General features: G+C 38.4%; 1 protein-coding gene across 4 annotated transcripts in view; it reads left to right on the top strand.

Moving 5' to 3' along the window:
* The window catches only part of CASC1 (cancer susceptibility 1), a 58,855-nt gene that overhangs the window by 20,188 nt on the left and 15,970 nt on the right, over nucleotides 1-22,697 (top strand). For 2 of the 4 annotated variants that reach the window (XM_023514700.1, XM_023514701.1), the window contains 3 exons: nucleotides 2,957-3,103; nucleotides 6,724-6,827; nucleotides 8,623-8,935. In XM_023514700.1, coding sequence (XP_023370468.1) covers nucleotides 2,957-3,103; nucleotides 6,724-6,827; nucleotides 8,623-8,935 — 564 coding nt within the window. The remainder of the gene's footprint in view (nucleotides 1-2,956; nucleotides 3,104-6,723; nucleotides 6,828-8,622; nucleotides 8,936-22,697) is intronic. The other 2 variants (XM_023514703.1, XM_023514702.1) reach the window with 1 other exon arrangement.

Genomic DNA, 22,697 nt, shown 5'->3' with positions numbered 1-22,697 from the left:
TACTCATGCTGGTCTCAAACTCCAGACATCAAGGAACTACCTGCCTTGGTCTCCCAGAGTGTTAGGATTATGGGCGTGAGCCACCATGCTTGGTCTCCTGTATTGATTCATGATTTTACATGTAATTCCTGTTTCCATGAATGTGTAAAATCAAACTATAACCGGTTGCCTTGGGCATATTTTCATAGGACTTCTTGAGGCCAAGCGATCCAGGCTGCAGTCACACATATTAGGCTCGGAATAGACCTCTTTAAATTATTTTACAGAGTTCGGGTTTTTCCCCCTTAACAACATGGTGCCTATTTGAGAATCTGGTACTTTGCAGTTAGCAGGGAGGCAGTGAGAATAGCACTAGAACTCACCAGTCATGAGTTAAAGGGACATCTTCCTGTTATAAGGACATGTAGTACAGAGTAGAAGTAATAAATAGCAAAGGGGATGGGAAAAGGTTAAGTGAAACAAAACAGGACAGAAGAGGAGGATAATCACAGCAATAGCAAACTGAGGCAAAAACGTATGGAAGGGATAACAAGAGTTGCGTAGCAGTAACAGAAGGAAGTGACCCCTGTAGTGAACACCAAATTCTGAATTTTCAAATGTATTTAACAAACTCTTACATAGCGCCCAATCCGTGCTAAGCACTGGAAATATTGCTGGGTCCTCATAATAATACTATGAAACAGGCACCATTAACTGAAGGGCTTTTGGCATGAGGAATAAAGAGGCTTGACACAGAGTCTGTGCAAGGGGACTGAGGACCTGTCGGGATGGAGTCCTCTCAAGCAAACCTTGAGTCCATATTTATTTTCATAAAGCAGGAAAAAGTAGGTAATAGTTACTTATCAATGCTAAAGGAGGAGACATGGAAAATATCAGACAGAATATTTCCAACTTGTTTTTGCTAAAGGAGGAGACATGGAAAATATCAGAATATTTCCAACTTGTTTTTGCAAAACCAGTGTCAAGAGACCTTTGGAATCTAGAGAATCTTTACCATAACCGTGAGGCCTGGTTTTGCCACCACAACTTACATATACATTCTCTCTTGGAGGTTGGTTTTCTGCCCTCCTGGACACGTATAACTCAACATGTCATTCTTGTGCCTGTGTAGGTCACTCAAGCAGAAAGTAAGTTTGTGTCGAAGGTCGGGGAACAATTTTCCTTATATTAACTCCATTTTTCAGATGAAGTTGGGACATAGAGATGTTAAGTACATCTGTTAAGAGACACAGAGATGTTAAGTACACATGTTAAGTACATAGAGATGCTCAAGTCCACACTGCTAGTAAGAGGTGGCTAGGATGGTTGAGTCCTATACTACTGTGTTTACTCTCTTAATTTAGAAATTTCCTATAATCTGTCAGTATTCACATTAAATCCTTCCACTTACCTAGTTGTTTTTTGATCATGCTGTGCCTCAGTTTCCTTATTTATGAAATAGGCACAATAACAGTATCTACTTCGTAGAGTTATGAAGATTAAATGAATTAAAACATACAAAGCATTTGGATCAACTCCTGATACATAGTGAGCATTTAGTAAATATTAGTAGTTTTTCTCCTCTTCCTTTCCATTCACCTCTTCCTTGTTATTATATTGTTATTATTTCTATTACTCTGTTAACGGGAAAAAACCCTGTGAGCTGTGTGACGCCACAGCACTCTACCGAGGGCAATAAAGTGAGACTATGTCTCTACAAAAAAAAAACAAAACTCAAACTCTGTACAATAATTTAAAGAGAGGCTGAACACCATGGCTCATACCTGTAATCCCAGCACTTTGGGAGGCAAAGGGAGGGATTGCTTGAGGCTAGGAGTTCAAGACCAGCTGAGGCAATAGCAAGACCTCCATCTCTACAAAAAAATACAAATACAAATACAAAGATGCGGTGGCACACACTAGTTGACCCAGCCACTGAGGAGGTGGGAGGATTGATCATAGGAGTTTGGGGTTATAGTAAACTATGATGTGTACTGTAACTCAGGCAATGAAATGAGACCTTCCCTGGATGGATGGATGGATAGATGGATGATGGAGTTTATTCTGAAATCAGTATGCATGACTGAGGCCCAGAGATCTATGCCCACGAAGTCTTCAGCAAGTGATCCCAGGGCAGTTGGGTTACAGTTCGACAGATAGGAATTGCTATCCCAGGGCAGTTGGGTTACAGTTTAACAGGTAGACATTTTTGACAGATAGGAATTGCTGGTAAAATCATAAATCAATACATGGAAGGTGTGAATTGGTTTGGCCTGTAAAGGCAGGACATCTCAAAGGCAGAGGGGGCTTGCAGATTATAGGTGGGTTTAAAGACTCTTTGATTTATAATAGATTAAAAGATGAAGCTTTGCCAAAGGTTTGGAGTGTTTTCAGTTTACATGCGGAAGTCTGTTAATCAGAGACAAGCCACTGTATACCTACTCAAGCATTCTATTAAGCAAATTGATGGCCTTCAAGTGATTTAACCTTTGCTCTGCTTGGTGTTAGGTCCTATTAATAATTTAGTATTGTCACAAAGAGTCTGTTTTGTCTTGTGATCTCTGTTTTAACATTAATGCTGGTCGGTTATATCTAAACTCTAATAGGGACAGGGTGTAATGGTGAGTTTAACAGGTTTCTTAACCAAGAAGGGGTCTGCTGAGTTGGGGGAAGTAGGCAGCAGTGATTTTATTTTAGTTCACAGTTCTAATCTTAGGTAATGACAAGTTGTGACTCATCTGTCAACTTGCTAATGAAACTTTTATTCATAATTAAAAATACCAATAAGGGTGTTTTAGAGGGAAATATTTCTTTGTCCATGATCTTAAATTACAGAATAAATACAGGAAAGAATTCCTATATGCTTTCCTGGAGATAAAATGTGTTCCTGAATTCAAATTTTGTAAATGATCCTTTTCTTCACTTTTCTTTTGACTATTTGCCCAGGTATTAATATAAATAGCCTTTTACTTTATAGTTAATTGAGAAATTGAAGTTAATTTTATTGGAAACTCCACCGTGTGATTTGCACGAGAAAAGTATAACACAGTACCAAGGATCAATTCAACAGCTGCAAGAGCTCCTCCATTTTAAATTTAACGTAGCCACAGAAATACTTCTCAGAGTAAGTGTGATATTTTACTTAAATGCTGCTATTAACTTTTGTAAGAGTTAACATTTTATGCTAAGTAATAAAATAATCCAATATTATTTTTCTTTCTTAAAAAATCAAGAGATTATGGAAAAGTCAGTAGAATAATTTAAAGTACATATATTTATCCAGATTTAACGGTTAATGTTTTATTTTTAAAGACATAAAATATTATCAATGTCACTGAAGTCTAATTTTTCTTATACTTCACAAAGTTCACTAGTTCACTGTGAAAATGAAAAATGAATAAATGTTACAGATTAGATATTCACTATAAATAAATTAGTTGACATAAGAGAACTGTTGGTAGTTACTCTATTTTTTCTGACTTTTTATTTTAAAAATACTACATTTGTACATAAAGTTAGAAGAATAATGCCATGAATCCCCATATGCCCTCCACCTAGATTTAATTATTTAGCTTTATTGAGATACAATCGATAGATAAAAATCAGTAATTTTAAAATATTTTGTAATATTTGTTTTGTCTCTGTTTTTACTTTTCCTTAGTAGCATTTGAAGTTATAGCTCTTCATCCCCAAATATCTCAGCACTAACATCCAAACAATCACAAAATCACTATTCTACCTAAGAAAATTAATCATCTATAGTATCCTCTAATATTCAGTCCAAATCCGAATTTTCCCTTATTTCCCCTGTATTCCTTTTATAGCTGTTTTTAATTTTGTTTTCTTGTTTTAGATCAGAGAACAATTTATACTCATACATTGCTTTTTACTATTTTGTCCTGGTTTCTTTTGGTTTAAAACACCAGCCTTATACAAGTATGGGGAATGTGTTCTAATTACCAAAAGTATTCCTAAGAAAGCTTAACATCACTAACTTTATTATTACCAGTGATATTTGTATCATAACTTTGCGACTATTTTTTGTATATTGTAGGACAGAGGAAGTAAGGAAATGTATTATGATTATTAGAAATCAAGATTTTTATTTTAAGGAAAAGATAAATCTATAAAAAGGAAATTAGAAAAAAAGTAATGTTAAGTTTGTAATGGAAAATCAGTATGAACCAGATTTCCTTTTATTTCATAAAAAGGAACCAGGACTAATTAGTGTAAATGGCGGTTCCAGATGTGGGCAGGAAAAGTGAAAGGTAAGGCTGGAGACCTGGTGTCATGCCTCACACCTGTAATCCTAGCACTCTGGGAGGAGGATCGCTTGAGCTCAGGAGTTTGAGACCAGCCTGAGCAAGCGTGAGACCCCTGTCTCCACTAAAAAAAATAGATAAAAAAAAAAAAAAGCTAGATTATCATATTGTTCTAGAAGACAAGAAAATGTTCAGAGACTAACGGGTCATATGGAAAGGGCAGAGATTAGCTTAAGGAGATGGAGGCCAAATTTGGAATAATTTGAGTATCAGATGGAATAATGATTATGATTAAAGGGGCGGTGCCTATGGCTCAAAGGAGTAGGGCTCCAGCCCCATATGCCAGAAGTGGCGGGTTCAAACCCAGCCCCGGCCAAAAACTGCCAAAAAAAAATAATAATAAAATAAAAATAATAATTAACTATAGCCCATTGAATAAGCAGCCATGAGTCCAAGTGCTTCTTTTAAAAGGAAGGGGGAAAGTGGGGCGAGGAAGAATAATTCTTCCTAGAATGCTATCTAACTAATATGAAAGGAATAATCAGTTAGAAAATCACCATTTTCAATTCCCAATTTAATAATTGATTCAGGTACGTATCCTCATTGGCTACCTAAATGATTAGGTAAAAATTGGTTAAGGAACATGTTGTTCTGATAGTACCAAAGTATTTGACCTTATACTGTGTTCCCCCCCAAATAAGACATACCCCCAAAATAAGCCCTAGCAGGATTTCTATGCATTTGTTAAATGTAAGCCCTACCCCAATAATAAGACCTAGTGAGGGGTGTGGCTATGCAGCATATCTGCATTTCAGTGCTGAGCGTTAAGGAAGACTGGAATACTGGAATACCTTTTATCTGCCACAGTTCCTTTCTCCAAGCCGTTCACACTTGCGCGGTGTGTGGGTGGTAACCGTGGTTGCAGACATCCTATTGCTCACATGCAAATGGCTAGGGGAAAGGAGTTCACACATCACTAGTGCCAGCCCCACCAACAAGGTCAGCTCCCCCTGTCAGGTTCCAGAAGAAAGTGACATAACTGTATTTGAATAAATGTAGATTGTTGTATTATACTTAATAAAAATAAGACATCCCCTGAAAATAAGCCCTAGTGTGTCTTCTTGAGAAAAAATAAATATAAGACAGTGTCATATTTTCGGGGAAACATGGTATTACTTACTGATTGGGGAAAATGTACACTAGTATGGGGAGATACGGTAGTCAGCACTTTCACCAAGTCATCAGGTCTTCATCGTTCACAGTGGGACATCACATGTGCCTCCTGATAGGAAGCACATGAAGAGCGCAGAGTAACCTGTGATGCCTTCTTGCTAAAATGGTTGGTCTGAATCTAATTAAACCTCCAGTATACAAAAAATAAGGGGATAAAGGAGCAAGTCATGCGCTACCTTGAGGAAACAATTACAGAATTTTTAATGTGGAACAGTTGTATAAGACAACTGTCCTGAACACTTAAAACAATTGAAGTCACACAAAACAAAAGTGTGGGGAAATAATCAGTTAAAAAAACAGCAATCAATACAATCCCCAACACTTTCAAGTTTTTACATTATAACAACCAAACACATATTGAATTATTTAAATCCTTTATAAGGGCTGATTTCTTGAGCAATAAGTGTTAAATGATGTTAGTCTTTATTTAAAAATTATTAAGGATATACTTATATGTTTAATATTGGATATCAAAACACATGACTCATCTGGATTCCATACACTGGATATTTTGCTTTCTAAACTCGGTATGTTCATAAATAGGCTAACTTTTGCAGTAGAACAGTCTAGATTTTATTTTATTTTATTTTATTTATTTATTTAAGACAGCATCTTACTTGGTTGCCATCAGTAGAGTGCCCTGGTGTTATAGCTCAAATTGTTGGGTTGAAGCAATCTTCCTGCCTCAGCCTCCCAAGTAGCTGGAACTACAGGCACCCACCACAATGCCTAGCTATTTTTTTTAGGGACAAGATCTCACTCTTGCTCAGGCTGGTTTAGAATTCTGGAGCTCAAGCAATCCACCTGCCTCAGCCTCCCAGAGTGCTAGGATTACAGGCGTGAACCACAGCGCCCAGCCCAGTAGTCTAGGTTTTAATAAAATATAGTTAAAGAAGCATGTGTATAGTTAAAATGGAAAGTCATGATTCTAATATTAAGACTGAAAAAGTAATATAATCGTAACCTACAGGTGCCACTTGTGCTCCTCAAAGCAACAAACTAGTTAAATAAAATTTAAAGAGAGAAACTGAGCAGAAAAGAGGCATGTTTAATTAGGTAAGTTTGCCTCCTTTACAGGATTTTTAAAAGCAATTTTTTTCTTGTTTTAATTGAACCCTATTTTTACCCAAGTTACTCTTTTAGATAATTAATAAAAGGAACTTAACACATAAGTGATGAAATAACTTAACAAGATTGTATAAATTCTGAGGCCTCTGGCCCTTTATAATGATTTCTTTTTCTCTTACAGCAAGCTAGTACTTTGGCAGATCTGGACACTGGAAATATGGAAAAAATCATTCGAGATGAAAATATTACTCTGTATTTGTGGGCAAACCTCAAGAAGAATCCAAGGTACCCCCGTGAGTGATACTTTCTCTGTAGGTGGAAAGACACTAAAGTCACACCGCGATTGCCAGTCAGGTGCCTGCTGCATTAGCATGATGTATTTGGAAAAACCCATGTTAGAAATCAGCCAACTTGGGGTTGAATCACAGATGTACCATTTGCCTTAGGCAGGGTAATTAGCCTTAGTGAGTTTCAGTATATCATCAGTAAAATGATGATTGAATTACTTAATAGACTAGAAGAGTAAACATTAGTGCATGTAAAAGTTGCACCATGGTGTCTAGTACAAACATACAAACATGCCAGACATGGTGGCTGACACCTATAAGCCCAACACTTTGTTAGGCCAAGGCGGGAGGATCACTTGCACCCAGGAGTTTGAGATGAGCCAGAGCAACAGAGCGAGACCCTTTCTCTAAAGAAAAACAAACAAAAGGCAAAAATAAATGCAGTAACTCTAAGGTCTTTCCCTTCTCTTCACTCACGCAATCTCACTTCCCCTCACCAGTAAGAGAACTGGTAGGTACTTCTGACATGGCACTCCAGAACTTTAAAAATATATATTTATCTTTGTGAACTGTTAAAAATAATAGATTTTGTTGTTTTTTAAGATGTTTAAGTGAGGTTTTCCCAGTTGTTTTCAACAAAGAAACACCTTTCTGAGGAGTGATAGTGATGATAAAATTTTTATAATCACTTGGTTGCTGCTTAATCATAAACATTTCAAATTAATTGCTTTAGTTTGGTAGTGAGTTTTAAGGGGAAATTACCAGAATAAAAATTAGAAGGCCTAAGTTCTGGTCCCTCTCTGAAAAGACTAGCTGTATGACATTGAATAAAATTGGACTTTTTGCAATTTTGTGAAAGGAAGGAACAAAATATTTTTTAAGTTCCGTTTACTACAAAATAGTCTTGGCTTTATCTAATCAGGGACAATTTTCATTGTAAAATATGTCATGTTCAGAAGAGTGAAGAAACTTAATCAGTATAGCTTTCAAAGAATAAAGATAAAATGAATAGTTCTATCCTCACTCAGGTTGAAGAAGTGAATTAAGGCAGCATCTTTTACTAAGATAAAGAATAAGTGAAGGCAGAACAATTTTTGTTTTATTTTTGATGGTGATGGTGGTAGGGGGTGTAAGGATGAGTTTGGTGCTGGACTTATTAAGTGTGAAGTACTTATGAGATACCAAAGTGCAACTGGCTGAAGGCATTGAGGTAGAGTATATTTCAGGGAGTCATCAGCATATAGATTCTTAATCAGAATCTAGGTTCTGATTAAGCATATAGGTTCTTAATTTAGCCATCAGCATATAGGTTCTTAATTTAGGGGAGTCCTAGATTATTCTCAACATCAAAAAATTACATATGCTCACACCTATGAAAGGGTACTTTTGGACCTCTGCAAGTCCATTCAGGGATTCCTCTTCCCCTGCCCTGGAAATAAAACTCATGTTTACAAAAAAAACAAAACCCTGATAATATAAATGGGAATTGAGGCCACAGAAATAATAATAGGATATGTGTGTAGAGGATGGAGCAGTGAGCAACATCAGCATTTAGGAGATGGTTAGGAAGAAGGCCGTGCAAAGCAGACTGAAGAGCTACCAGGGATGGAGGAGAAGAGTGGGGTTACGGATCCCAGGAGAGTGTTTTGACACCCTTAGGCTCAGCAACCAGGTCCATATGCTGTAAAGAAAGCACATACGGTTGGGACCCAAACTGGAGCTTAGGTATAAATTTGAAACAGACCTAGAATTTGCTAAGGGCTCATCTTTTTTGTAAAATTAATTATCAACAGGTACAAAAGTATCAGATTTTCTGAAACACAAGTTGGATTTGAAATTCCAAGGATATTAGCAGCAAGTGACATTGCTCTACGAGTCCTACACACTCACTATGATCACGTTTCTCCTTTGCGACATATTCCAAAACCAACAGAAGAAGAACCCACTACTCTAGAAACCGAGATTTTGAAAGAGGAACTTGAGGATGTAGAAACAGCCATCAGCACAGAAGACCAGAAAGAGTCTAAGCCAGAAGAAAGTGGGTCTAAGTTAATTCATGAGGAAGAAATAAAAGTTGAGCAACAAAGTAATATTGAAGTACAAATGGTAGGACACATTTAAATATGCACGTTTTTTCCTTCAGGCAACACGTGTGAAAGCCAATAAGCCACTCCTTGCCAGTGCCTCAGCTTTTAATGTGTATCTTTTTCTGCCTTTCATTGATAGTCACTTCGCAGATGATCCACATGCTTCAACTTTCTAAAGGAATTGGTCATTTTCATAGGGGGTTCCTTCCTGGAAGCTCTGAAGCCATTTAATTTTTATATATTTATTATGTACTTCAAACTTACAGCAGGGAACTTGCCATGAAGTGGAAACTTGCAGTAAATACTTTGATAAACTAAAGTATTATCTGACATCATTTTGTTACTTCCTTGGGTTTTGGTTTTATAAGATAACTTATAAAAATTGATTTTCTTAAAATACCATTCTCCTTTCTGAGAACTTGACATCTTTAGATGTGATATACTATTTGAGCTACTTAATAATCATATTCCTTTAGTTTTTCTGGTGCCAAGATTTTCAAGTTACTTTACCTGCTGTGTTAGAAAGTCTCTTGAGAATTTAGTGATATTTTTTCAGAACTAAGCAGCTTATTTGTTTAGCCATAGCTCATTTACATGTTAAGAGGGTCCAGAAATATCAGGTTTACCTGCAAGTGCTTAAGACAAGAAATATATAAATTTATTGATATGCATTTGAACACAAGTTTAAAATCAGAGTAAGAATTATTAAATATTCTAAGAAATATATGATTTAAAACTTTCACCTTAAGTATTATACCAATATCGAAATATTATAGCCTCTATGGCAAGAGGGAAAATACAAAGGACAACAATAAATACGAAGAATATTATTGAGAGTCTGATTACAACCGTGTAAAATTTTAAACGGCATAAGGAGAGAAGAACCCAAAAACATGTGCATACTTGATATTTCAGAGAGATGAGAAATTAATGACATATTCTTCTTTAAAAATTCATCATTTTTTGTTAAATTTTTCCTTGGGCAACAAGATAGTTTCTAAAATAAAAATACCATTATAACTGTCAGCAGTATAGCTTTACTGGAGTTCAGTTCTGCCCCCAGTTTTCTTCCCCTCCTGGCAAATAGAAAGATTGTACTCCACTCCTCCTTGGAGTTAGGCACAGCCTAGGTGACTCATTTTAGCTAATAAGATATAAGTAGTATGAAAAACTGATTCCTAGGGGAAAAAGAAAAGAATGAGTAAATAGGCTCCGGACTTAACAACTTAACATGATTTCAATATGTAGTAAAAACAAAAAAAAATGAAATCCCACTAACTTAAAATTTGTCAGGATTTGTGATTTTAAATTCATGTAAACAAGGCTGGGTGCAGTGGCTCTCACCTGTAATCCTGGAACTCCAGGAGGCGAGGCAAGTGGATTGTCTGAGCTCAGGAGTTTGAGACCAGCCTGAGCAATAGCAAGACCCCATCTCTACTAAAAATAGAAAAACTGAGGCAAGAGGATCACTTGAGCCCAAGAACTTCAGGTTCCTATGAGCTAGACACCACAGTACTCTACCCAGGGCTCCAGTGTGAGACTCTGTCTCAAACTAAGTAAATAAAATAAAATAAATTCATGAAAGCAAAGATCAAATAAAAAGTTATCAATACTATTATGAGTATGAAAAGAGTATCTCAAAATATTTAGTCTTGATCTGATCAAAATGTTGGATAATTCCCCCCCCCTTTGCCAAGTTCTTTGATCATAATTGTGTAGACCCATAAATATTTCACGTAAGAATTTCACATTAATAATTTTTAAATTATGAAATAATTAGAAGCCATTTCATTTGAACCACGTGAATTTACATGGCTAAAGCAATTCTTTCTTATGCATATATATTTTAGTTAAAGTAGCCTCCTGCAGTAACAATTTATTATAGTTCTGTTAGTTTTGACAGTCTTTTTTACATTAAAAATACATGAGTTGACTATCATACTGAACAGTACACTTATATATTCTTCTTAAGATTAGTCATCTAGTGGACAAATGTTTCTTTTGCTCTCAGCCAGTGAGCTTGAAAGTACTAAACTAAACTTTTCTTGGTTTGACTGGCCCTTATCAATGAATTGAACTCCATCCAGTTTTTATTATTTAACGTTATATTGAACAGCTTCAGCTTATAATAATGACTAAAGATATTCAAATACTAATGTTGAAAATGTCCCAAATGTACACCAAAGAAAAGCATCCTGGATGGTAAAATGCACAATTGAGGCCATCTTCAAATAGACTGGGAAACCCAGAGTAAAGACTCAGATATGACAGAAATGATTTTATTTTATGAAAGTAAATTTATAAACTCTAGTGCCTGGGAGTCTTGACCAAGAACTGTGTGAATGGTACATAGAGGAACCTGGCTGGAGGAACTTTATGATATGGAGATTAAAAAGAGAATTGTGATTACCTAGAAGATGAGAATAAAATCGACTCAATTAATGCCCCACAGCCCCATTTCCGAGAAGGAATCCTCTCACCATCACCAAACAGGCACATGCAGAGATGCTTATGCTCGTGTCTATGTGCTCTGACATTCTGCAGAAACCCCCACAGCATTCTGAAAAAGCTAGTGTGAATAACGCTGCAGTGTATGTGATTCCCACAGAAGCAGAAGAGTTCTCATAGTAGTGGTGAAACGCACCAAGGCAGGGGGGAAAGCCGCCTCCTGTGCCCAAGGAGGGTGGGGGGAGGGCAGCGAGTGACTGTCTAGAGCCACGAATCCCCCGACTCAAAACCACTTGTCATACTAAGCTGGGTAGAGAAAGAGGGAGAGCGGACTCAAACAATGGTCAGCTGGGCCTATACATGCCAGATTCTGGACAGCATAAACTGCCTTTTGTAAGTGTGAGGAGATTGCTGGGAGCAAAAATCACTGGATTCGGGCGGCGCTTGTGGCTCAAAGGAGTGGGGCGCCAAGCCCACATGCTGGAGTTGATGGGTTCAAACCCAGCCCCGGCCAAAAACTGCAAAAAAAAAAAAAAAAACTTCCCTGGATTCATAAAGACAATCTGCAGCTCAAAAAAGGAAGGCAAACGTAACTGGATGGAGTTTCAGGGTGGAGAAGATAATTGAGAAATGATGGATAAAATAGGAAGTTCAATATCTACACGAGAGAAGTTCTAGAGTTGAGAATGGAAAGGATGAGTTTGACATAATGTTGTAAGTCAGTCAGTGGGTCCTGTCGCGACCCACAGAAACCGTATTAAAGGGCCACGGCATTAGGAAGGTTGAGAAGCACTGTTATAAGTGATACTGGGACAGCTGGCAGAGATTTAAAATGAAATAAACTTTGATTCCTATTTCATTCTATAGACTGAAAATAAATATCAGATGGATCAAATGTTTAATATAAAAACAAACTAATCAAAACTCATAACAGTAGTAAGAGTATTTGAAAGAGTATAGGAAAGTTATTATCTTTATTAAGAAGGCCTTTCTTATCAGTACATCAAAATCATGAATGAAGAGAGATTAATTGGATTAAAACATTTGTATAGGCTTAATAAACCTCATTATAAACAGAGTTGAAAGAATAGACTGAGAAAATAACCTCAACATATGTATAAAGAATTTATACAAGCCAGTCAGAAGACAATTTCCTAATATAAAACTAAGCAAAGGACCTGAGCAGGCCTTTGAAAAAGACATACAATTAGCCAATAAAATATGAAAGTACGCTCAACCAAATAATCAAATTAGAAAAAAATTTATCATTAGATTGAGTCTGGAGGGAGGCTCACATTTTCACATCCTACTGCTACAAGTGGAAATGTGCCTATGCTTAGTGATTTTACTTTAAGTAATTTATCATTAGGGAATAATAGAACAAATAAATAAAAATGTGTCAAAGTGTTCATAGCAAAAAAGTCTACAGATGAATTATAAAATACTCAAACAAATACTAGTTGCCATTTAAAATGACGATGTAGTAGATGTGATATACTTTCATATGGCAAGATGCCAGGGATGTATTTTTAAGCTATTTTTTTAAGTTAAAAACTATCTGAATCTGTTTCTCTTGATGCACAGAAAACATCTAGAATCCTGTTGCCAAAAGAATGGCTGTCTTTGGCAGTGGGAGAGAGGGTACAGGAAAGATAAGGTGGTTGTATACTATCCGTGATTGTTATCACTGATTTGAATTTTCAGTAAATAAGCACTGAACACACATTACTTTTCTCATAGGAAATGAAACAATGTATTTCCAGTCTTGGTCTGAAAGGGGGAAGGATTCGTGATAAACCTCTCTGCTGCTACCCTTCCTTTTTTGTGAAATTCCTTCTTCCCATCATCCTCATTTGCTTTACCTGACTTCGACTTATCTTCCAAGGCTTACCTTAAATTTTACCTCCACAGAGTTCTCCCTGTCTCCTCAGATTAAGGTAGATGTCCCTCCACCATGCTTTTATCATCTGGTTTAATTATTAAAATTCTCATCTTAAACACTAAATTATGATCTCGAGGACAAGAATTTCTTGACTTCCTATTCACAGTTCATAGCACAGGACCTGTTACATGATAAGGGCTCAATGAATGTTTTTGAATGAATGAAGGAGTCAGTGAATGAATGGATGGTTGAGTGATGAAAAGTGGACCCTGACTTGCATCTGATTCTGATTTGTTGTGAGCCCCCTGCATAAGACCAGCCACCCGTCTCAGGGATTTTAACCACTATTGCAATCAAAATTATAGTGGTTTAAAAACACTTAAGATCATTTTCATTACAGCAGATGTGTAGAAGATAATTTCTGCTACCTTCAGGGAATCTGTAGTCTTGTCAGTAGGGATACTTGGGACCCTCCTCAGCACGTCTGCACGTAGCCCCCCTTCCCCGTTTACCCCCATAGTGGTCTGGCATAGGGCAGGGCCATGGAAAGACTTTCTTTCCATCATCGCAACAGCTTGGGAAAGGTGTGCTCCTCCCATTCCAGTTGGAACTCAGAGTGAAGTTGAAGCAGCAGTATTTCCAGGCAGTGGTGAAGTTTGTATTCCTTTCTAATCCCAGCCACATGGGAACTATTATAACCCTAAATGTCATTCATAACATTCCCTAATTTGTGTATGTGTGTGTAACAAGAGGTATTCTAAATTTAAAAAACTGGCATACAATTTCATGAAATGCAACTTGTGTGTACATGTGTGTAAATTAGGGACTACTGTAAGATCAGGGAGTACTGTAGGCAAACGTTTCAATTTTAGAAGATAAGTATTCTCTATTATTCCAACTTTGGTGTTTGTTTTGGGATAAGCTGCTTATCTCATCTATTTATTTATTTGTTTTTGAGACAGAGACTCACTGTGTTACCCTTAGTAGAGTGCTGTGGTATCATAGCTCACAGCAACCCCAAGCTCTTGGGCTGAAGCGATTCTCTTGCCTCTGCCTCCCAAGTACCTGGGACTACAGGCACCTGCCATATTTTTGTTGTTGTTGTTGTTGTCGCTGCAGTTGTCATTGTTTTTTAGCTGGCCCGGGCTGGATTATTTATCTTTTATTTATTTATTTACCTTGAGACAGACTCTCACTTTGTTGCCCCAGGTACAGTGCTGTGGAGTCGTGATCACTCACTGCAAGCTCAACATCCTGGGCTCAAATGATCCTCCTGCCTCAGCCTCCCAAGTAGCTGGGGACAAAGCCCAGTGCCACCACACCCAGCTAATTTTTCTGTTTTTAGTAGAGATGGGGTCTCACTCTTGGCTCAGACTGGTCTCAAACTCTGAGCTCAAGCAGTCCTCCTGTCTTGGCCTCCCAGAGTGTTAGGATTATAGGCATGAGACACTGTGCCCAGTCATCAATTTAGGTTGGCATGTTTTATTATAAATATTACATATCTCTTTATAATGACTTTAGAGACTGATACAAGGCAAATATGGCACAATAATGCAGAAATTTATGACCCACAGTATACACATTATGATTGATATCTGAGATAATCACAAATAGTAAGTATTTAGTAGTGTGTAAATTTAAAAATTAAATCTCTTAACATTAGACAATGGTACAAATTATATTTTTTCAGGTGCCTATTAAGAACTTTGCCACCAGAGGGCTCTTAATACCATATTTTAGTCAACTTAAATGAGTAAAATAAGAACAATACTATAGGTATTGGATAATGCTGTGTTCCCTATTAAAATATATTACAAAATATTTAGAAAAGCCCAAATTGTGAAAAATTAGCACATTTATGAAAAAATTTTTAAGTAATAATCACTAGAAGTATTTCAGCCATCTAAGGAGCCTGCATAATAGTATGTGAGTTTTTAAACATTTTGAAGTTCAAGTGGAAAGTCTTTGAAATACTCTAAACCAATAAATACAAGATTGAACATAAATATTATATACACAAGTATATATGTATAGTATGTGTTATTTATCCAGTGTTTACTAAGTACTTACTATAAGGAACTCAACCTGATCTTATTTTTAATCAGCTAGCAGTCTTATAGAGGAGAGGAATAATGGTAACCATATATTCTGATATGTGCAATGAGAGATATTATGTGTGGGGGTTAACAGATCAAAATTAATCCAAAGTAAAAACAAGTGAATGATTGGAAGTCTTCTCTGATGAGGTATCATTTGAGCCAAATCTTTTGATATAGGCCTACAGTTTAGATAGGAAGGAAAGAAAGTTAATCTAGTTAGAGGGAAAGGTATGGAGATGTGGAATAGCTTAGAGATTTGGAAAATTTTTGTCATTGTCATGAATACATTAAAAATCTGTAAAAATAGCCCACATAAAAATGTAGCATCAGAGCTTCTTAACTTGAGTTCAGCAACCCCCTACTTTTCACAGATGTGCAAGATAACGCATTTCCATGTTCAAACTCTGATCTTGTTCTTATTTCTTTACTGCCTCCACAATTTTTTTTTTCTTTTTTTGCAGTTTTTGGCTGGGGGCTGGGTTTGAACCCGCCATCTCTGGCATATGGGGCCAGCGCCCTACTCCTTTGAGCCACAGGTGCCACTCACTGCCTCCACAAATATTTATGGAATGCTCACCTTTATGTGATGGACACTGCTCTGGCCCTCAGGGGACAGTGGTAAAAGAGCAAATAAAGATCCTGCTCTCATTTACATACAAGTTAGGAGAAACTAAGAAATAAGAAAAAAGTAAGGCCAAAGGTGGTGGCTCATGTCTGTAATCCTAGCACTCTGTGGGCCAACGCAGGAGGATCCCTTGAGCTCAGGAGTTGGAGGCCAGCCTGAGAACAAATTTGAGGTTGCTGTGATCTAGGAAGATGCCATGATACTCTAGTTCGGGGCTACAGAGTGAGATTCTGTCTCCAAAAAAGAAAAAAGAAAATATCAAGTATTAATAATTGCCATGCACAGAATTAAACGGCATTAAACTGACTTTGGGTGGTAACTGAGGGCCTGTCTGATAAAGTGTTTAAGCTGAGACCCAAATGATAAGAAGGAATCAGCTATAGCAGTGGTCTCCAACATTTTAGGCACCAGCAACAGGTTACATGGAAGACAGTTTTTCCACAGAAAAAGATGTAATTCCAGTGCGTTACGTGTCCACCTCACATAGTCAGGCATTAGATTCTCATAGGAGCACACAGCCTGGATCCCTCAGTGTGCAGTGTACAGTCGGGTCCCCACTCCCAGGAGAGTCTAATGTACTGCTTACGTGATAGGACGCAGGTAGGAATGCAAGTGATGGGGAAAGGCTGTGAACACAGGTGAGGCTTTGCTTACTCACCCTCCGGTCACCTCTGCTGTGCAGTCTGGTTCCCAATAAGCTGAGGACCAGTACAGGTCTATTGCCCAAGGATTGGGGGGAGGGTATCACAGAGTTGCAGAGTGATTAAGGTCTTGGCCAGGCATGGTGGCTCACACCTATAATCCTAGCACTCTGGGAGGCCGAGGCAGGTGGATCCCTTGAGCTCAGAAGATCAAGACCATCCTGAGCAAGAGTGAGACTCCATCTCTACTAAAAAAAGAAATATTAGCCAGGTGTTGTGGTGGGTGCCTGTAGTCCCAGCCACTTGGGAGGCTGAGGCAAGAGGATTGTTTGAGCCCATGAGTTTGAGGTTGCTGACAGTTATGACACCACAGCACTCTACTGAAGGCAAAAAAGTGAGACTGTCTCTAAAAAAAAATAGTCTTAGGATACAGTGACTGCAAAGTTCATAAGACAGAAATGAGGACCAGAAAGAAGGCCCGTAGATTGATAAAGGATGAACAGGGAGAAAAATGAAGTGTGACGAATCGGGAAGGGAAGGGAGGCAAAAGCCAGAAAAGGTTGGGCTTCCTGCAGTGCAGCCAGAGTGAGATCTTAGGCTTTTATCATAGTGCAGTGGGAAGCCATTAGAGGGCCGCAGAGTGGCCTGATATGATCCGTGGCTCTAAAAGGCTATTCTGGCTACTGTGTAGAGAACAAACTGTGAGGGACAGACTAAAAGCCCAGTAGCTAGTTAAGTAGTGCTGGTCCTGGGGACTCGGATGAAGGGAGTAGTAGGAGTTGGATATGTTGGGATGTGTTTGGAGGTAAAATAAATCTTGCTGAGTTTTTACTTTGAGAAACTAGGCAGATGGTGTTGTAATTTACCAAAATGAACAAGAATGGGGTGAACCAGTTGAGCGTGGCTGTGAAACTCGAGTTTTGTTTGAATCCTGGTAGATCTAGGACATACAAATGGAAAGATGGGTGGCACCCATGGCTCAGTGGGTAGGGTGCCAGCCACCTGCACCAGGGCTGGTAGGTTCAAATCCAACCTGGGCCTGCTAAAACAAACAAACAAAACAAATGGAAATATCAAGTAGATAAATGTGAATCTCGAATTTGGAGGAAACTCAGAGCTACTGTGTGCAGGTTGTATAGTGAACTTCTCCAGGGTCAAGCCGGGCACACACAATGTGTGTGGCTGAAGAAATCACTAAGTGTGTTTGGGAACCATTGTCCTATAGGTGGTACTTGTATGTAAACCCACAGGAATGAATGAGATTTAAGAACACCTTAGGATAATCACTCTTAACTTTTAACTAAAACAAAGAAAATAATGCTGTATTTTCAAAATTCATCTTCACTTCCTTAGTTGGGAGCCAGTTCCAACAATTTATTCTGAAGTTATAATAAAATTTAAATTATCTTTTGATGAAAAAAATGAATTTCCGATCAATGAACTTTTGTGTAGAACTGTTGATGGACAGTAAAATTCAAGACATTCTATCAAATTTATAAAGTGTCAGTGCTGGCATTGTGTAAATGTTATCAGTATCATCTACTTCATTAATAGTTTTTGGTATCAGTTTCCTATAATCTCTTTAGAATTATTTTTATGAGATTTGATTGGTTTAGTCATGTTTTTACATTAAAATCTTTTATCCATCTGGAATTTATTTTAGTGTAAAGTGGGAAGAATGAATCTAAATTTATTTTATTGCAAATCTTAGCCAGCTGTCTCAAAACACTTACTATATAAACGGCTTTTTCTATTGATCTGAAATGCCATATGCTAAATTCCAAGTGAATCCTAAGATCTATTTTCAGGATCTCTATTCTGTTTTCACTAATCCACCTATTCATGATCAAGGTTATGTTTTGCTTTTTTTTTTTTTTTAGAGACAGAGTCTCCCTTTGTCACCCTCAGTAGAGTGCTGTGGCATCACAGCTCACAGTAACCTCCAGCTCTTGGGCTTAGGCAATTCTCTTGCCTCAGCCTCCCAAGTAGCTGAGACTACAGGCGCCTGCCACAACGCCCAGCTATTTATTTGTTGTTGCAGTTTGGCCGGGGCTGGATTTGAACCCACCACCCTCAGTACATGGGGCCGGTGCCCTATTCACTGAGCCACAGGCACCTCCCAAGCTTATGTTTTTATATCAAATTCAAATCTCATATATATTAAAGGAATTTCCATGTCAGAATATCTCTGCATTTATCAAGTTGCAATGAAAAGTGCTTTGCTACTAGCATTCCATGAAGTCCTTCCGAATTTTTTTTAACCTTAAAATCCTACTAGCGTTGTTTATTGTTCAGGTCAGCCCTGACCCTCATGATAGGCTTATCAGTAAGATTTCTGTAGTGAGCTCGGGCACCAGGGGCTCTGAATATTTTGGATTCATAGTGACAGGGGTCAGCAACAAGCAGGGTCCGGTCATACTGGATGAGCATGTCTTTAATCTCCTTCTTAGAAGCCTCACCCACATACTTCTGGTGTTAGGCCATCAGGACTCTGGAGATGGACTGACGGATAGCATAAATTTGGGCCATGTGACCACCATCCTTCACATGGACACAAATGTCCACACTAGCAAGCTTCTTCTTGACCAGAAGCAGAGTAGGCTCCAGTAACCTGTGTAGCAGTGCGTGGCTCGATGATCTCCAGGAGCTGCAGTTCACCTTGATGAGGCCATTGCCACGTTTGTAGTGCACCACCCGGGAAAGCACTTCTTCCATGTTATAAGCCAGTTCCTGTGTGTATTAGGCAGATGTGAAAGGTTATACTGTAGCTACCTTCATAGGTGCTTGACCTTTTCACACAGATGTCTTTTACAAGGTATTACTTACTATAGATTTATTAGAAATCTATAAATCTAGTGCAAGTCAAATAAAAATTCCAAGTGGTAGTTTTTGAGACTGGAAAAACATTGTTAGAGTTCAGAAGGAAAACAATACATGGAAAATAGCCAATTTTGTAGCAGAATTATGATGGAAGACTTTGATTCCCAGGTACAAAACATGATGAAAATACGAATAAGGAAGTATTTTGTTGGCTTTATTGCCAAGAAACATAAGGAGCTTTATAATGTATAAAACTAGGAAGGTGTATGTTGTCAACAAATGAGACTTAAAGTTTAGTTTTGTACAGGAACCTGTTCTGATGACACTGCTGCAATGACAGGAATATATTCTGGAGTAGTTATGAAGATCAAGGACCTTGCGCTAGCATGTAAATTGACACACTATACCTTCCGGCTGGGCACGGTGGCTCACGCCCATAGTCCTAGCAGTCTGGAAGGCAGAGGCGGGTGGATTGCCTGAACTCAGGAGTTTGAGATCAGCCTGAGCAAAAGTGAGACTTGGACTCTACTAAAAATAGAAAACCTAGCTGGGCATTGTGTCGGGCATCTGTAGTTCCAGCTACTCAGGAGACTGAGGCAAGGGAATCTCTTGTGAGCCCAAGAATTTGAGGTTGCTATGAGCCATGAGGCCATTGGCACTCTACCTAGGGCACAGAGTAAGACTCTGTCTCCAAAACAAACAAACAAACAAATGTCTAACTTCAAAAAAGAGTCAATTGAGCTAAAGAGCAATCGAAAGTTTTTTAAAATTTGAATTACATACTGTCAGTATGTGAAATGCGAGACTGTTCTCGGTAGTAGGTGATCATATGGAAGCTGATACATTCCTGTTGCTGCATGCTAGAGTACTGTGGTTATCAAGGGCAGAGTTCTGTTGAGAGAGTCTAATTCTTGTTGTTCCTGCAAGGTGAGAAACCAGTTTGGTCTACACTTTTTGAAGAGTTCTCAACTTTTTGAACATGTGAATTAGCCTGACTTGCTTATTGGTCTGGTATCTTTGATATTTTTAAAGAGCATAATCTTCCCTGTAAGAAAGAAATATATAACTTGGTTTTTAAAGGCAAATATCAAAGGCCATCTGGATGTCCCACAGGTACCTCAAATTCAACATTGCACAGTTGAACTCACTACCTTTCCTCAAACCTGTCCTTCCTCCTCTTTTTCTTTTTTGTTAATGTTGCCACTCTTTACCTTATTACCTGCCTGAGAGTCAGCTTCCCGAGTCGTCGACCATGTTATGTTGATTTTATGTCCTCCTTGTATCTCATGTGTGCTCCTCCTGGTGGCCCTGGCTCCTCCTACCTGACCCCTCTCTACCCTGCACTTCTGACACTTCTGACACTGAGCAGCTCTTCAGCCCCTGGCCACCGGAATGCTCTTTCCATGTGCACGTTTCTCCATGTCGGCTGCCTACTGAAGGCCTCTCGGGAGCTCTTTGACCCGTGGAAGAAATTCCGCAGTCTTTCGAGTGGCCTCCAAAGCTCTCCCCCATCTGGCTTTTGCATCCCTCCAGCCTCGGATCATTACACCCTCCTAGCATGCCTCACTCCAACCATTCCAGACCAGGGGGTGTGTGGAACCCTGTTTTGTTTCATGCCTTTCCACACTATTTGGGGAGAAGACCTAACTATGTTTCAAAATTTAGTTCGAGCTTTCCCATTGAGGTAGTCCCCCCCTTTTTCCTACAGAGTTGACCAGTCTTCCTTTCTGCCCCTGTTGTGGAGCCTTTACTTTTTACCATAGCACCCACAAAAATACACCTATTTGCTTACCTGCTTCCCTACTTCTGCAGTTTTGGAGCTCCATAAAAATTCTGTAAATGAACCAGTGAATAAGAAGTTTCAGAGGCATGATGGAAAGGGTTTGCAGGGAATGCTGTGGTGTTAAAGCTCATTCAGAGGAAGACACCTAGGGCAATATGGTGATGAGAGTGAGAGGAAGGAGAGTTTATTAAAGGAGCCTTGTCTTTGTACTGTGGTTAGGGATGAGAGGGAGTCATGGGGGAATTAACTGGCTTTAAGTTTCCGACTAGAATTCTGGTATAAGGTTATTGTGTGGCTGTGGAAGTATAGGTGTTATCTGAGGTCAGGTGAAGTTTGCTGGATATCATCCATCTTGCAAGTATTATTAGCACATACAATGCCAACTTTTAATTTATTTTTTATTGTCATGGGTACATAAGAGTTTTATGTCTTTATAGGGTACCTGTGACGTTTTGTTACTAGCATACACTGTGAATTAATCAGATCAGGGTAATTGGGTATCCATCACCTCAGACATTTATCATTTCTTGTGTTAGAAACATTCCAGTTCCACTCCTCTAGTTACTTTATAGTATATCCTAACCTACTGTTGATGATAGTTGCTTTCTTGTGCTATCCCATACTGTTCATTCTATCCAACTATATTTTTTACATCCATTAACCATCCTCACTTTATCCCCTGTTTCCCTTCACAGCCTCTGGTAACTATTATTCTACTGTCTCCATGAGATCAATTGCTTTTAATATTTAGCTCCCACATATAAGTGAAAACATCCAAAATTTATCTTCTGTGTTTGGTTTATTTCATTTAACACAGTGTTCTCCAGTTCCATCCATGTTGTTGCAAATGGCAGGATTTCATTCTTTTTTGTAGCAACATAATATTTCATTGTGTACATGTACCACAATTTCTTTATGCATTCATCCATTGATAGTCAAGGTTGATTCCAAATCCTGGCTGTTATGAATAGTGCTGGAGTAAAGATAGGAGTGTAGATATCTCTGTGATATATTGAACGCCTCTCCTTTGGAGATATACCCATCAGGGGAATTGCTGGTTCATATGATAGTTCTGTTTTTAATTTTTTAAGGAACCTCCATACTGTTCTCCACAGTGACTGTACTAATTTACATTCCCACCAACAGTGTATGAGGGATGTCCTCTGTCCATAGCCTCTCCACCATTCACTTTTGCCTATCTTTTTGTTAATAACCATCTTCACTGTGGTGAGATGATATCTCATTATAGTTCTGATTTGCATTTTTCTAATGACTAATGGTGAGCATTTTTTCATATACTACTGCCTATTTGTTTTCTTTCTTTTTTTTTTTTTTTTTTTTTGAGACAGAGCCTCAAGCTGTCCCCCTGGGTAGTGTGCCATGGCATTACAGCTCACAGCAACCTCCATCTCCTGGGCTCAAGCGAGTCTCCTGCCTCAGCCTCCCGAGTAGCTGGGACCACAGGCGCCCGCCACAACGCCCA

Source organism: Otolemur garnettii, unplaced genomic scaffold (genome assembly GCF_000181295.1).
Source record: "Otolemur garnettii isolate 467f Iridium unplaced genomic scaffold, OtoGar3 scaffold00057, whole genome shotgun sequence".
In the NCBI taxonomy this organism is placed as follows: domain Eukaryota; kingdom Metazoa; phylum Chordata; class Mammalia; order Primates; family Galagidae; genus Otolemur; species Otolemur garnettii.
This window is presented reverse-complemented; position numbering and strand designations above follow the sequence as displayed.